The sequence below is a fragment of the Nannospalax galili genome, unplaced genomic scaffold (genome assembly GCF_000622305.1).
Source record: "Nannospalax galili isolate Female #2095 unplaced genomic scaffold, S.galili_v1.0 scaffold398, whole genome shotgun sequence".
Taxonomy (NCBI): domain Eukaryota; kingdom Metazoa; phylum Chordata; class Mammalia; order Rodentia; family Spalacidae; genus Nannospalax; species Nannospalax galili.
The window spans coordinates 957,225-973,705 of NW_008341813.1; the positions used below are offsets into that span (position 1 = coordinate 957,225).

Consider the following 16,481-nt stretch of genomic DNA (forward strand, 5'->3'; position numbering starts at 1 on the left):
ATTCTTTTTTATGTTTTATTTATTTTTATGTGTATGAGTGTTTTGCCTGCATGTATGTAAGTGCACCACATGCATGCATGTGGACACAGAGGCCAGAAGAGGACATCAGATCCCCTGAAACTGGAGTGACAGTTGTTAGCCACCATATGAGTGCTGGGAACCAAAGCCTGGTCCTCTGTAAGAGCATGCAGTACTCTTAATCACTGTGCCATCTCTTCGTAGGACAGATGCTATGCTGTTTGGAGCTTTCAGGGAGAGAAGAATCCCAGTAACAAACCTTCCTGAGACTTGAACTAGCTTTGCCATTCAGTGAGGGATAAACAGGCACGTGGATTACATCTGCTCACAACGCTGTAGGCATTGCTAGTGCCCCAGACCAATCACGCCATTCTTTTCCCAGGCCCTGCAGGGTCCTCTATGGACCGTAAGGTGTGGGGCTAGTGGCCACCTGTTTGGCCGGGCCCCCTAAGCCCCGCCCACCCAGCGCTGGCTCTTCCTCCCAGCTCCCTCTGTCTCGGGCCTCCAGGGTTTTGTAACGGTTCTAACAGCAGGGAGCAGGTGGAGCTGAGTCCTCGCTGCCTTTCTCAGCTCAGGACCAGCACCGAGGCCCGGGAAGGCTCCTCCCCACGCGGGGACCCACCCCTCATCCCGCTCAGCCTCTTCTAGGCTTCCTCACCCCGCCGAGCAGTCCCCCGGCAATCTCCTCGTTTTCCCCGTCAAGATCCTTTGGGACCGTGGGCGAGGACATCAGGGGACAGGGTTTTGGTCTTCTGAGTGACGACCCCATCCGTGTCCCCTGCTGTAGGCGATCCCAGCTCCCACTCTGAAGGTTCCTTTCAGAGACTGGAGTTCTGCAAGGAAGTCCTCCTGTCCACATGATTGCAGCTTTAAAAGATTTCCACACGTCTATATTGAGTGACCGGATCCGAAGTCTAAGTTGATGCACTTCAGCAATGAAACCACACCAGCAGATCTGTGCCCCTTCCCTTGCCTTGCGCTCTGAGCCCGGCAGGCCAGGTGAGGACAGGGCGCTGGGTGGTTGGAAGGGTTCCCTCCTCGGACCTGCACCTGCTTCTAACCAGTCTTTAGCAGTAGGAGGCTCTGCGGGTCCCAGGAAAGGCCCTCTGCTGGTCTGCCTGCGCCTGCAGTTCTATCCGTCTTCCTGCCCTAACCCCACTGACCCAGCCCCGAGCCTGAGCCCTTCCCCACCCCTCTCCTGGGCAGGTGAGAACCAGCAATCCAAAGTCTGGAACTGGCATTTGGATCCTGAGCTGTGGGCAAGATCAGTTCGACAGCAGTTGAATGCCTGCCTCTGCTTTGACATGGAAGAGAGGAAGGAACAGCTGTTTTCTGATATGCCACCATTTGATACACTTGGGGTTGAGTACACTGAATGTGACTGCCACAGCGAGGACCATGCCTGGAGCTGTCCAAAGAAAGCGAAGGAGCTCTTGAGGGAACTGGTTGAATCAGAGGAGCGGGTAGCACTGGAGCTCCTGCTCGCTGAGTTGCAATCTCTGATATCAGCTGTGCTGCAGGATGGCAGCTCTGAGGCTTGGCGCTACCTGTATGCAGTACTGGGTCTGTTGCCTCCATATCGTGAGTTGCTAGGTGGTCACCTTGATTTGCTGCCCTTCCTGGAGCAGCTGTACTGCTGGGCACCCAAGGTCCAATCCCATCTCCAGCTGGACCTGCTAGATGCCATAGACAAGGTTTTTCCCCCAGACAGCTCTTTGTTACATCGTGCCTCCCATGTTGACTGCCATCCCCAGAAGAAGAGGTTCCATCGAGAGTCCCCACGCCCAGCCTGCCCTATTGTGAAGGCCCGGTGGGGTGGGCAACAAGAAAAGGAATTGGACACTTGGCTGCGACCATTGACGCTGCCCGAGCTACAGCATTGCCTGGGTATTGTTGGTGCTGAGGTGGCCCTAGAAGAGACCCAGTGGCTCAATAGCCTCAGTCTCCTGCCCTTGGCATTGGCCACAGACATCCCTGTACAGTATGAAAGCAATGGTGCTGACCATATGGAAGAGGAGCCTGCTGCAGGAAAGTAAGTGGCCATCTCTGGGACTTTGAGTAGAGGAGGGAAAAACTTCACTGAGGTGCTTGCAGTGTCACTGGATGTCTTGAATCAGCTCCATGTGGGTCTTCCGGCTTAGGTCAACCTCAGCAGAGCTGGTATCATCTGCTCCTGTTTTCCTTTTGTTTGCAAAATAAATCCAGTATCTCATGGGGGCTGAAGAGATAGCTCAGAGGTTAAGAGCACTGACTGCTCTTGCAGAGGGCCCGGGTTTGAGTCCCAGCACCCACATGGTGGCTAACAACCATCCCTAACTTCAGATCCAGGGAATCCAATGCCTTCTGACCTCCCTAGGCATTGCATGACACGGGCACACTTACACACATGCAGGAAATACACTCATACACATAAAATAAAAATAAGACATTAAAAAAAAAAACTGGTGTCTTACTGCTAAACCATAGATAGGGACATGCAGAAATTAAAAGAGAAAAGTTGGCCATTGGGAAGCCAGAGCTTGAGACACATTAAAAAAAAAACTGGTGTCTTACTGCTAAACCATAGGGACGTGCAGAAATTAAAAGAGAAAAGTTGGCCATTGGGAAGCCAGAGCTTGAGACAGTACCTTGAGTTTCCAATCTTCTTTCTCAGATGATGCCAGAAGCCTCCTTAGTTCCTTTTCTCATTCACTCATAATCGCTGAACCTCACCTCTGGGCCTATCTTGTTCTGAGTCCTGGTACTAGATATAGATGGGTTACTCCTAGAGAGTGTTTTTCTGAGTGATCATCCCCCACAGGTCTGTATGAGATTTACCAGCTCTGAAGCAGAGTTCAGACCCCTTTTGAGTCTTCTTCCTGCTCTGACAGTATAGTTTTAGCAGTGTGGCACCTTGAGCAATGATCCTTCCTTCCAGCCCACAATCTGACCATCAGAATTCTAGGATTTCAGAACAGCTGCAGAGGACCCTTCTGAGAGTTCCTTGACTTTAGGAACTTTCCCCTAGCTCTGGTCTGATTTTCTAGGGATTTTAAATCTTGTCTATGACACATTTACTGTCTGGGGGGGTAAGGTAGTTTACTCTTTAATCAAGCATGCCTTTCTCAGTTTCTGCTTCCTCAGTTTATGGCTGGATAAGGTTTTTCCTGAATAATCAGAGCCGTAATGGTGGGTAGGTAGACAGGCTTCTGACACTCTGAAGGAAGGTGGCAAATGTCAGCAGTTCAAGTTACAGCAGAATCTTGCTTTTGAAGAGTTATCCCAAGTATAACTTTTCTCTCTTGAGGAACTGTAACAGAAATGGTATTGAGCTAATGTATTAGGAAAGGATCAAATTGTCTTTACTCTTTGACCTGGCAGTAAATCTCTGTGGTCTAGCTAATATGGTTTAGTTTACAAAGTTCTACAAGGCTGGCTCCCAAGGCACTGAATCATTTAATAATCATTATTAGATAACTTTTATGTTATCTAACTTCTCGATGCTGGGGATACAAGAAATGAACCAGATAGACCCAGTCCTTTCCCTTGGAGCATCACAGTTTAGTGAGGGAGATAGATGTTAAGTAACAAATTATTATAAAACAAAAACCTGATGTCTGTTGTCTGTCTGCTACCTTGGCAGCATGGAATTGGGGGTGGAGGGTTAGAGGTAGAGAGAGAGATGTACATCAGAGGAGCATAGATTGGGTATAGATCATATTATCAGCATGTCTTATGGACTAGGGGTGAAAACATTTCAAGGAGGGAGAAGTTGGGAGTACTGAATGCTACTGAGGTTGATGAAAGTCATTTCTGGCAGTTTTGTGGAGAGGAAGCCAAATTATATAGTGGGAGAGGAAATGGACGCCATTTTACCATTCTTTCATGAAGACTGTCTTAAAAAGGGAAGAGATTTTTTATTTTTTTAAGTAAAGAGACATTCACAACCCTTCAGGCAGTGCTTGAGAAGTTGATACCCCATAAATACTTGTAGACTAAATGACTCACTGGGCTGACAAGAAGAGGAAATTAAAATTCACAAGAGAGAACAGTGAAGGATCTAGAGCACACATGAAGAAATTAGCCCTGCAGAGAATAAAGGGCTCTTCTTTCTTCAAACTTAGGAGACAGATACGCATATGGAAAGGGAACTGGAACTGGAGGGTGGGGGGGAGGCAGTTAGTTCATAGCTGAGAACTACAGTTTATCCAGGCAAAGAAGGAAGAGCAGAATGGGACAGAGGCCTTAGTCAGGCTGGGGTCACGTATAACAGCTTGAGGGGCCTGAGAACAGTGGTCCACTTGAGGGCTTGTACTAAGACACCGAAGCAGAATGAGCCCAGAATGAGACTGTCAGTACTCTGCCAAGAGCCATAGACCTGGTTCTGAGATTATGTAAGACCTCACTACAAAGGAAATAGCTTTTATTTTTTGTCAAACTAGGATTGATCCTGGGGCCTCGTGTGTGCTACCCAAGTGCTATCCCACTGAGCCAAGTTTCTAGTCCTATTTGTACTTTTTATTTAGAGTCAGAGTCTTACTAAGTTACCTAGATTGGCCTTGAACTTGCCATCCTTCCACTCAACCTCTTGAATAATTGAGATTACAGATCTGCATCAGACACGGCTAGAAAATGTACTTTTAGTCACAGTTATACCAGTTAAGATGACTTGATCCAATAGCATAGCCTATTACTGATATGGATTCAAGAATGAGATTATACTATTATTCCTTGGGTAACTTATTCTGGTGATTAAAGTTGGGTTAACCAACGATATTAATATTCTGACTGGGTAAGTAAGTCTAAGTTAAACCATTTCTAGTTTGTGTGTGTGCTATACCAAAACTTTTAATCTAGGTTCTGGGTATGGGGAAAATGCATGTAATACCAGTATTTCAGAGGTAGGGGCAGGAAACTGGGTTTGAGGCAGGCCTGGGATGCATAGCAAGTTCAAAGTTATATAATGAGACTTCTTTAAAAAGAATTAGTTCAGGGTCTGGAGAGATGGCTCAGCAGTTAAGAGCACTGGTTGTTCTTGCAGAAGATCCGGGTTTGAATCCCAGCAGTTCCAGGGGATCCGACAACCTCTTCTGTCCTCTGGGGGATTGCATGACACAGGTGCACTTACCTACATGCAGGCAATACACACAAACACATAAAATTAAAAAAAAAGAAAAAGCTCAGGTAATCTGGTTTAGAGTTTCTGTATAATTTTTATAAATAAATTTTAGATAATCAACATTTATTTTTATGATTATATTTTATTTTTATAAGTGTTTTGATTGCCTGTTTGTATACTGGTATGTATGTAGTGCCCTCCAAGGCCAAAAGGGGGTGACAGAACTGTCATGTGGGTGCTGAGAATTGACCCCATGTCCTCTGGAAAAACAAGTACTCTTAACCCCTGAGCCACCTCTCCAGCCCCAATTGGCATCTTTATAATCTCAGACATATATTTATTATTTATTTGTGTTGAGAACATCCAAAACACTCTGTACCAGCTATTTAGAAATATTATAGAAGGGGAAGAAGATGAGGGTATTGGTGCAGGCCTGAGAAAGTCAGGGGCTACACCATTTGATTTTGGCTGGAAAGGGAAGGAGAGGAGGCTAGAAGCTGGGTAATGACAAGAGAAGAGCAAGATTGACAGGCACAGAGATCATGCAGGACTGGAGGTTTGGAAAACAAGTATAAAGAGTTCCAAGACTGTGGGCTTACAGAGTGATGAGCTTGGAAAATAAGGTCTTCCCATTATTTATACACACTACATATAACACTGACTGTACCAATCACAATCAATCTAGTGAGATTATTCATTTATCAGAAAAGGAGGTTTTTTGTGCACTTGTATCAGTTAGTTAATACAGATGACTGACTTGCACAGTGGACTGCATTTGCTCAGTGTGTGACATCTTTGAGAATAGATTAGACAGGCTCTGACAATGCTGCCTCTGTCCCCTCAGACACTTGATCTAGCTCCTGCTTTTACTGGCCAGTAGTGGCAAGCCCCAGCTCTAGGTACCTGACCTCTGCCGTTTCCCTCGGAATTTTGTTGTCATGCAGGTCTCAGCTTGGCTCTGAAGCTCCTGATGAGAAGGACTTCAAGAAGAGAAGCTATGACTTCTTATCTGAGACTTCCATCCTAAGCAGCCAGGTGAAGTCCATTCTGAAAGCAGAGAAGTCTGTGAAGAAGGTCCACTTCTTCTATCTCAATGTGGCTCCTGATCGGCACTTTAGGTAAGAGCCTGTATCCATAGCTCTTCTGCCCCTCTTCTTCCTGATTTCCTCCAATGCTATCTTCCCCCTTTTCTTTCTCCCCGTTGTTCTAGATTCATCTGTGTTGCTGACCAAAAGCAACTTGGGGAGGAAAGGGTTTATTTGACTTACATGTTTAGGTCACAATCTATTCACTGAAGGAAGTCAGGGCAGGTACTTAAGCAGGAACTCTAAGCAAAGCCATGGTGGAATGCTGCTTGCTGGTTCTATATAGCCAAGACCTACCTGCCTACAAATGGTGTCACCCACAGTGGGCTGGGCCCTCCTGTATCAATTACCAATCAAGAACCTCCCCTACACACGTGCCCACAAACCACTCTGATCTAGGAAATTCCTCACTTGAGGATTCTCCTCTCAGATGACTCTTGGTCATTTCACGTTAACGATCAAGACTAACCAAGATGCCCATGTTCATTCTCCTCTCCTGCTCCTTGTCCACATAACCCCCCTCCTACCTCCTAGTCTCCTTCCTTCTTCCCTTCTCAGCCTCCTCTTCATTTTCCACCTCCTCTTTGCTCTCACAGCCTTTTGTCTGAATAGTGCTTTTCTTTTTGCTTTCTTTTTAGCACAAGGAAAACATTTCTTCATGGCCTCATAAGCAAATTTAATGATGACCTCTTCTAACCCCAGTGCAAGACTTGCATGTTTAAATCTCAGTGTCAGGGAAACTTGATCTTACGAAAACATCCTGTTCTGAGACTGAAAGTAAATCTACTGTCATTTAACTTCTGTATCTTGATCCTTTTTTAAAAATCTCTGAGACTATAAAAATAAGCATCCTTATTCTACATTAGTTGCATTCATTTACTGTCTCCCATGAGATCCAAATCTTATTGTTTTTTTCATGTGCTTGAATGGTCACACAAATGCTAGGCAAGTGCTCTGCCATGGAGCCATGGCCCCAGCCCTAGTTATCCTCTCTATCCTTCCCTCATCCACATCCTTCACAGGTTCTGGTAGCCACTATTAAGAGTTCAACACAGCTGAAATTTCAGTGCATCTTACAGACCGATAAAGCTTACAGTGGAAGTCTTTTTAATCTTAGCTTTTCATGAAATGGTGTTGCAGCTTACACAGGATGATGCCTTAAATTTTATGAGATATATAAAAACTGAAGACACAAACCCAGAAGAGGCCAATGGGTGCGATGCCATTTTGTCTCCTCATCTGTCTTTGGCTTAAATTTCTTAATATGTGTTCCACTTGTTTTAGTTTGAATATTATTCTGCTCTCTTTACCCTCTTCCTACGTTCTTCGGCTTCCTTCCTACCTTCTTTTTCTCTTCTTCATCCTTCTCTGGTCCTTCTATGAAATGTGCACAAGTTACTTTAGTTCCCATTGATTAGAGGTTTTTGTTTTGTTTTGTTTTGTTTTACTTTTAAACAGGCCTTACAACCTGATAGTGGTTCCACCAAATAAGGTGAATCCTGAACACTATGTCTTTTCTCCCTTTGGGATCCTGCATGTACATCCTGCGGAGGGCAGTGAGACCATGTCGCTGGGCACCTGGCACCGCCACTCTGTTCTCTGGCAGGAGCTCCAGTCCATTCCCTTCTTTAAGTATTGCCTCTTACGAAAGGCCTTGACCTGGTAGGTGATGGTGGGCTTGGGATTTGGTGGGGAAATGGGCGAGAGAAATAGCAAATTGTCCCTCACCTCTCACCGGTAGCTGGAAGAAGAATGCGAAGTTGTACGGGCTGCTTCGGATACAGACTTTCTTGATGAATCATCTGCTCTTGGTTGTGCCTCACTTTGGAGCAGGGCTGCTCCATATTAGCAGGTGAAGTATCAAAAACACAACTGCCATGGATTTCAATTTTATCTTGAACATTGGGGGTGGTGAAACATGCTTGTAATCCCAGCACTCAGAAGGCTGAGGCAAGAGGATCACAAGTTTGAAGCTGGCCTAGGGTACATGGGGGGTCCTGTCCCATTTTCTTTTCTGCTTTTGTTTTTTGGTGTGTTTGTGTGTGTTGCAGTGCTGGTGACTGAGCCTAGGGCCTTGAACATATTAGGCAGGTGCTTTACCCGTGAGCTCCATCTCTAGCCTTTAAAACTCTGTATCAATAATAACAAAAAATTATTTTGACAAAAGTAAATGATATATCCATTTATAAAAATTTAAAATACAAAAACGGGAAAAAGACCTCTCTAATCTCACCACCCACAAATAACCACCACAAGCATTTTATCTCATATCCTTGTCATCTTCTATCATATATACAACATATGATCATATGTTACATATTGTTATCTACCAGTTTTTAAATGAATTACATATTCTGGACATACCACCATGTAATTACATGTTCTATATCAACTTATCCTACATAAAACACAAGTATCAAGTATGTGGGTCAAACTCAGGTGTCTGAATCCATAAATTCTTTAATTCCCACCCTACACACACACTTAAAACTTATTAATCCTATTTTAGCACTGCCTTGCCTTTCTTCATGATGTTTTAGTCATCTTGTTCCCAGGTGTATTCTGTGATATGAGTTACAAACTCAAATGCCAAGTAGCCTAAGCAGAATATGCTGCAAGAATACAATGATTAGGTGTGAGACATTAGGGATCATGGGAACTGCAGTCTGGAGATAGCATCTGAAGAAGACAGTCACTACTCAGTTCCACCTAACTGGCATTTTGAGACATTTAGGTCCAATGTGATCAGATTACCTTATTTTTTAGGATTTCTTGGAAATCTATATTTTGTGGTAATTAAAATAAATGAAAGCCGGGCGTGGTGGTGCATGCCTTTAATCCCAGCACTTGGGAGGTAGAGGCAGGCGGATCTTTGTGAGTTCGAGGCCAGCCTGGTCTACATAGTGAGTTCCAGGAGTAGAGTTCCAAGACAGCTGGGGCTACAAGGAGACCCTGTCTCAAAAAAGACAAAAAAAATTTAAATTACATTCATTCATTTGTTAGTTTTGTGTATACATGGTCAGAGGACAACTTGTGGGAGTTGATTCTCTCCTTCTACCCTGTGGGACCTGGGGATCAAACTTAGATCAGCAGGTTTGGTGGCAAATATTACCTGCTGAGCAATCTCACTGGTCCTATAAAAATTTCTTAATTTTAGCTATTTGGCTCAAATTTTAGTTAAAATACTGTACTAGCCAACTCTTAGCAGTACACATTGGAAAACTTTTCAGTCTGAAGTTGATACAGTGATTACTAGTTTGAACCTCTTCTTTAAGTACTTAAGTACCTGCCTAGTCAATCATGAGGTAATTATTTGTTTTGTTTTTCTGGGGTTTTGTTACTGTTTTTGGTTTTGGTTTAGGGTGAGTTTTTTTTTTTTTAGACTAGGTCTCATGTACCCCTCAGGCTGACCTCTAACTTGGTATGTCAGTTCATTTTGATCCTCCTGCCTTAGCTTCCCAAGAAATAGAATTACAGCTATATGCCATCATGTCTGGTGATGGTGTAATAAAATGCATAAGCATTTGGGAGGATGGATAGAGTTAAATCTAGATTCCCAAGCTAGCAAAGGACTTTACTCTTTGTAACCTTGAGTTACTGCTCTGGAAATTAAGACAAAGACATCAGGTACACGGTGCTCATGGGGATTGAATGAGGCTCCATATTCAGTACAGAATAAATTACACTCATATATCCATCCTCATCATGGTTATCCTATCTACTTTCCAGGGATTTTTCATAGTTTTCAAGGAAGTCTAAGACACAATGGAGTTCTCTGGGGGAAACAGGGGAGTTGAAAAGCAGGAGCTGACTTCCCCAGGGATAGTCAGCTCTAGATAATTTATACTTTAATTGCCTTTGATCCTAAAGCTTACCTGTCAACTTAGATGTTTTAGGGCCTTCAGTTTCCCTTATTCCAAGAAAGAAGTCTCTTTGTCTCTTCAGATCTTGGGATTTATTTGGACCTTTTCTTGGAGAAGGGTCACTAGGTATGAATATTTGTACATTCCACAAGCCTTTTCCAAATCATTCCCTAGCTAACAACTTTCTGGTCTTGAACTCAACTCAAGACCTCTCAAGAGGAAGCTGTCACTGTTGATCACTGGGAATATTAGTCTTTGTAAACATTTGCTCAGTCTGGGTTGAGCTGGGCTGGGAAGAGTTCAAAGGTGTTGAAGGAGAGAGGGCTGAGATACCAGCTCTAACTAGCTTATTCCTTGATTCTAGGCTCCTACAGGAGCTACACTCTGTGTCCTGGCTACCCAAGGAGCCAGATCAGACCTATGAACTGCTGGATCTGCAGAAGGCTCTAGCCAAAGAGAATCACAAGGCTCTGCAGCTACTCTGTCGCTTTCTGAATCTCTGTACATCCATTCTCCAACTGGTAAGAGGCTCTACTGTAAGCCCGTTCTCCAATCTGAGATCCCCAGACGTTTCAAACGTCTCTGGGATCCGTTGTGACCTGGATTCTGCTGTTGGATTAGATCCGTCATCCTGCCCAGCAACAGTAGTTTCTATACTGGATAGGTGGATAACAAGTGAGCAGAGACTGGGACTCAAACTTTCCCTAAGGTTTGGTCTTGTTCTGGGAGCACGAAGGAGAAGAGATTAACAGTGGCAGGTCAGTTGTTTGTGCTAACTTTAGTGAATTGGGGCATTAGGGAATTTAAGAACTGCAATGGAAACTTTCATGCTACTAGGATGATCTTTGAACCTGTGGCAAGCCTCCGTGGCTAGTAGATGCATGCAGTGATGGAGTCTTTCCTAATTATGTCTACTTTGTATCTGAGACCTCCTGTCTAGTGCTCCAGGATGTTCTGGTAGATTCTTGCCTTTTTCCCATGATCTATTATTATGGGGTTTTTTTTGGTCAGGTGTTTAAACAAGGTGCCACTATGGTGGTATTAGGAGATGGAGCCTTTGGGAGGTGATAGGACCAGGAAAGCTTTTCCCACCCAACCTCCTTTGCCTCTTTGCCCTTCCACCACACACCACCTAAGAACATAGTGTTCCTGGCCGGGCATGGTGGTGCATGCCTTTAATCCCACCACCCAGGAGGCAGAGATAGGCAGATCTCTGTGAGTTCAAGGCCAGCCTGGTCTACATAGTGAGTTCTAGGACAGCTGGGGCTTAAAAAAAAAGAACATAGTGTTCCTCTTATCTGGTGAATGGAGCAAAAAGACTCTTCCTAGCTTCCACATTTCTGTTCTTTATAAATTACCTATAGTAGGCATTATGTTAAGCAATAAAAAAATGAGTCATGACAGAGGGTCCCTTCTCAGCAGTAGAGTGGATGAGTCCTACAAGTGTCTAGATAATGATGATGTGCTAGACTGGGGCTGTGAGGTAGAAGCACTAGGTCTTGAGGGTATTGCTAAAGCATGGGAAGACAACACTTTCCCAGTGCTGAGGACATGTTTGCCTAGTGCTCACCTGAGTCCCAGAAACTTGAGGCTTGAGCTCATAGATAGCAGAAATATAATCCACAGACACCAGTCAACTCTAATCAGAAGCTAGTGGAGCATCCCAAGGAACAACAGAGCAGTGAGGACCACACGTCCATCTGGCCATACAAAGCTTTCTTGTATCTCTCTTATGTTCCTCAACAAGATAAGTCAAAAGACTTGACAACTGTCATTAGCCTTTGTCAGTTTAGAATCTTCCTAGATCTGAAAAGAACCCACAAAGAGGCTCCCAGCCCTGCCACCTTCTTCCCCTCAATTGAAAGCCTATGTCAGTGTCCAGAAATAGCCTATATTAGAATATAAAGTAATGTTATGTTGCTCAGCATGGCTAATGGTTAGAGCCCGTATCCTGGAATTATTGCTGAGCTTTATTCATATAGTCGTCATCTCTTCTGTGCACTGTGACCCTCCCATATACTATTTTCTGTTTGAATTCCATCCTGAGGGCTTTATCTTTTTTTTTTTTTGAGGCATGGTTTCATTATAACCCAGGATGGTCTTCAGCTCCCAATCCTCTTGCCTTCTCCTCCCAAATGTGGGAATTACAAGCATGTGCCACCAAGGACAGCTGCCTCATCCTGTGACCTTCTGTATCAGTTATTTTTCTGTTGCTGTGATAAGACACCTTGACTAAGGAAACTTATAGAAAGAAGAGTTTATTTGAGCTTATGGTTCCAAAGGGATTAGAGTCCATCATGATGGGCAGGCATGGTGGCAGTAGGTGGCCAGTGCAGAAAGCAGAGCCCTCACATCTTCAAGCAGGTCCAGGAAGCAGAGAGTAATTAGAAATCTGCCAAGGCCTAAGAACTCTCAAAGCCCTCCCCCAACGACACCCCCATTCCTCCAGCATGGCCATACCTCAAAGCTTCCCAAAACTGCCACCAATTGGAGACAAAATGTCCAAATAGTTGGAGCCTATGGGGGACATTTTCATTCAACCCACCACACCTTTCAATAGGTAGACTGGGCCTATCACATTAGCACATGTGTCCTCTTAATATATAGCTTCTATTTTGTGTCTTCTCTGGTCACTTATAAATTTGTGGAGCCCTCCATATGCATATCTAGCTTCTAGGCTCCAGACACCAAGACCGTATTGTTTGTACAGACCAGCGAGTGTCTAGACAGTTGACTCCCCACTCTTCCATCTCCAATGAGTATCTCCCTTTCCATCCTGAAAGGTTCACGAGGACACATACCAAATGCAACAGGGCCTGCAGGAACGAGTACAAAACTGGAACAGGATCAGGAAGGGCCAAGGCTCTATATACCTCCAGAGGGTACTTGGCAGGCAGCTGGAGAAAAAGCTGAAGCAGGCAGAAATCTGGTTGCTGAAGCTGGGAAAGTTTGCCCGCCTGGTGGAGTACATGATTTGTCAGAACGTTGTTTCCATCTTGGAAGATGAAATAACCTCTTTTGTAGCCAACATTTTGCAAGTGAGGTGGTGGGTAGAGGTGGGAAGGTGGTCAGACTGCAGACAGGGTGGGATGAGGTATACTTGTACCTGGCCCTACAATCTCTCCTGATCCTTCTTTCACAGGCCCCACGGCAAAACCCTCTTCTCTTATCACAGCTAGTCTTTGATGAAAATAGTCATCTGTCTCCTGTGCCCTGTGTTGAAAATGTAATCCAGACATTCACCAAGAGCCTGCAGTCTATCAAGACCTCTGCCCTGAAGGTTTCTGGAGTGGGCAGGGGGCTGGTTGTGGAATTCCTAGTTCCCATCCTCTGTGGAATCAGAAGTTCTCAGTCTGGCTAGAGCTTCACTGTTTCTCTATTTCTATTCCTTCTTTGTATCCTGGCATGAAGGTAATACAGTCTGTAGACCTGAGGACCACCAGAGATCCCGTGTATTCTGAAGGTATTTAAGGAGGCAGAGGCAGGGGATAGGAAGTCTGGAAGGAGGGGGAAATTGTATGGGAAGTGGACAGGAGGTTCAGCCTGTAAATACCAGGCCTTGGGTATAGATGGAGCAGCTCTAACCTGTGTATTATGCATGTGTGTTGGGAGAAAGGAGAGTCCAGAGGGGGCTTTTGTTCACTAATCTATATGCTTGTGTACCTGTGTGTTGTCAAAGGGTGAACAGAGTGTGATACATTGTCTTTCCTCTGGTTCACCCAGTGTCATAGTTGAATTTTATTTACTGTGGAATTTGATTGCTAAATTACTGTGTACTTGGTTGAACACCTCTGATTGCTCAATATTTGCTTTATTTTGAATGACTTTTTTTCATTTATGATGGAATAATTCATTAGTATGATAGAGATATTAACCCTCAAATTTGTTAACTACCAGAAAGTAAATATGTGGCAAAAATCATTAAGAACATAAGATACCTTTTAATTTTCCCATCCAACTGGTATGTTTTCACTAAGATGAATGAAAAAATAAATTTTAGGGAATTTTTGACAAGGAAGAGAAGGTTCTGGAAAGGAGTTTGTTTTTTGTTTTTTTGTTTTGTTTTGTTTTGTTTTTTTAAATAAATCAAACTGGTTGGGCACATATTTTCCAAAAATGAATTTAAGTTCATTGACAAGAAGTATTAGTATTTTACATACTACAGTGTAGGGAAGAGAGGGAAGGCTCTTAAAACAGACACATTAGTTTACTGCATACAGTGGAAATAGCAAACACCTAAATGTAAGGATTGTTTTGAAGATTAGAAGAGGCAATTTGTTTAAATACAGTGCTTAGCACACAAGAGTTCATGTTACAGATCAGGACTCCATTTCATTACTATGGAAGACATGGACGAGTCAGACAATTCATAGTAGCTTTTCTTTATATATTGTAATACCGTCTTTTAAATTGTTAGAAAATGGAAAAATTCTTAAATTTTTCTTCTAAATTTTAGTGTTGGTGCAAATACTCACCTAAAATATCTTGGGTCTTGTCCCTTCCACTTGTAGAAGAGCAGCACAGGACTGATTGTTTAGGGGAGAAATGTCATGATGTTTGTCTGTTGCTTGAAGGAAAAACAGAGCAATGTGGCAAAATGTCAACTGCTGAATTTAAGTAGGTTGATGAGGGAATTCATATTATCATTCTTTAAACTTTTCTGCAAGGTTTGAAGAAAAGAGATCTCAGGGGCTGGAGAGATTGCTCCGTGGTTAAGAGCATTGACTGCTCTTGCAGACACCCTCTTCTGACCTCCCTGGGCATTGCATGACATGGGTGCACCTACCTACATATAAAATACAAAAAATACACATAAAAAAAAGAGAAAAAAGATCTGGAAGAGCAGATTAATGTGATGGAATCAGAGCCAGAGTTCTAGGATTTGGGGGCGGGGAGCTGTTTGGTTGGTTTGGTTTTTTGAGACAGAGTCTCCCTATAGAGCTGCCTAGAACTTGCTATGTAGACCAAGCTGACCCTGATTTCATAGAGATCCTTCTGTCTCTGCCTTCTGAGTACTGGGACTAAGGGCATGTACTACTACACCCAGCTAGAGCCAAAGTTCTGACTAAAATGTTCCCTAAATCCTTTATGAAAAATGAAGTAGTTTTCAATAAAGCAAATATGTAGTAGATAACCCCCCCCCAGTAGTCTTTAAGACAAACACATCCAGCAGAGAATCTTTACTTAAATCATAAAAAATTTATACAGTACAATTTGGTTTTAACCAAATTGCAATGTAATTTCAAAACCACTACTTACAAAAATATAAAAATCTAAACCCTTTTGCAGTGGAAACACAGTGTCCACTGTATACCATGACTACATCTCAGTCACCACAAGAATACCTCATGTGTCAGTCATAAAATGATGGGGAGCATGTCTTGCAGTCTCAGGCTGTGTTCTCCAACATTTTCCACAGAACAGTTTATAACCAAAAAAGAGTACTAATACTCCCATCTGATGTTCCATAATGCAATGTCTTATCAGAAATCAGAAATTTCCTCTGCCAAAACTGAGAAAATACAATCAGATAATCATTATCCTCAAGTATCAAGTTTACAAATTAGTACTTTAGCATAGCATTCTCGGGGTAACTTTGGTCTGGCAGTATCCTACTAAAATCATATCTTTCTGATCGGGCGTTATATATGAATACGGCATGTGGGCACAAACCTGTGGAGGCCAGAGGTCATTTCACCTTATTTTGCATTTTTAAATTTATTTTATTTTATTTTATTTGTTTTTTTTTTGAGACAGTCTCCCTGTAGCCTCAGCTGGCCTGGAACTTGCTATGTAGACCAGGCTGGCCTGGTCAGAGAGATCCTCCTGCTTCTGTCTCCCTAGTGCTAGGATTAAAGATGTATACCACCACACCTGGTTCCACCTTACATTTGAGACAGTCTTTCACTGAACCTGGTGCTTACCGATTGGCTAGGCTGACTAACCAGAGGCTGCAGGTATCTGCCTGTCTCTGTCATGCCAGCTCTGGGGTTACAGATACATGTGACCTTGGGCAGATTCTGAGGCCAGGCCCTCTTGCTTGGACACTTTACTACTGAGCCATTTCCTTAGCCCCTGCTTTCAATTGTTTTTCCCCCTGCAGTACTGTTGATTGAACCCAGGACCTTGGTCATATAGGTACTCTACCACTGAGCCACATTCCCAGCCCTCTTTTTGGTATCAGTGATAAATCTGTTAAAAGTCTGGCTGGGAACATGGCTTATTCAAGGCGTTAGTTATTTAGGCCTTAGTTGGATTGATATTTTAATGCAACTTCATATCAGCATGTATATATTATGCCAATACATATATTATAAAAATTGAAGCCCTGGGTCCCTCAGAAATAACAGTTAATTTGTGTTTCTTCAATTTAATTCATATCTACCTGGTTTTATGTTATAAGCAAACTTTATTTCA

General features: G+C 43.4%; 1 protein-coding gene across 7 annotated transcripts in view; it reads left to right on the forward strand.

Moving 5' to 3' along the window:
- Dnhd1 (dynein heavy chain domain 1) overlaps window positions 1–16,481 on the forward strand; it is a 66,675-nt gene that overhangs the window by 7,272 nt on the left and 42,922 nt on the right. For all 7 annotated transcript variants that reach the window (XR_003850203.1, XM_029565560.1, XM_029565555.1 and 4 more), the window contains exons 2-10: window positions 806–1,017; window positions 1,225–2,050; window positions 6,061–6,234; window positions 7,660–7,863; window positions 7,943–8,053; window positions 10,429–10,585; window positions 12,848–13,102; window positions 13,207–13,344; window positions 13,476–13,527. Coding sequence is in view for 6 of the 7 variants with exons in the window: in XM_029565560.1 (XP_029421420.1) it covers window positions 954–1,017; window positions 1,225–2,050; window positions 6,061–6,234; window positions 7,660–7,863; window positions 7,943–8,053; window positions 10,429–10,585; window positions 12,848–13,102; window positions 13,207–13,344; window positions 13,476–13,527 (1,981 nt within the window). In the remaining variant the exon portion in view is untranslated. The remainder of the gene's footprint in view (window positions 1–805; window positions 1,018–1,224; window positions 2,051–6,060; window positions 6,235–7,659; window positions 7,864–7,942; window positions 8,054–10,428; window positions 10,586–12,847; window positions 13,103–13,206; window positions 13,345–13,475; window positions 13,528–16,481) is intronic.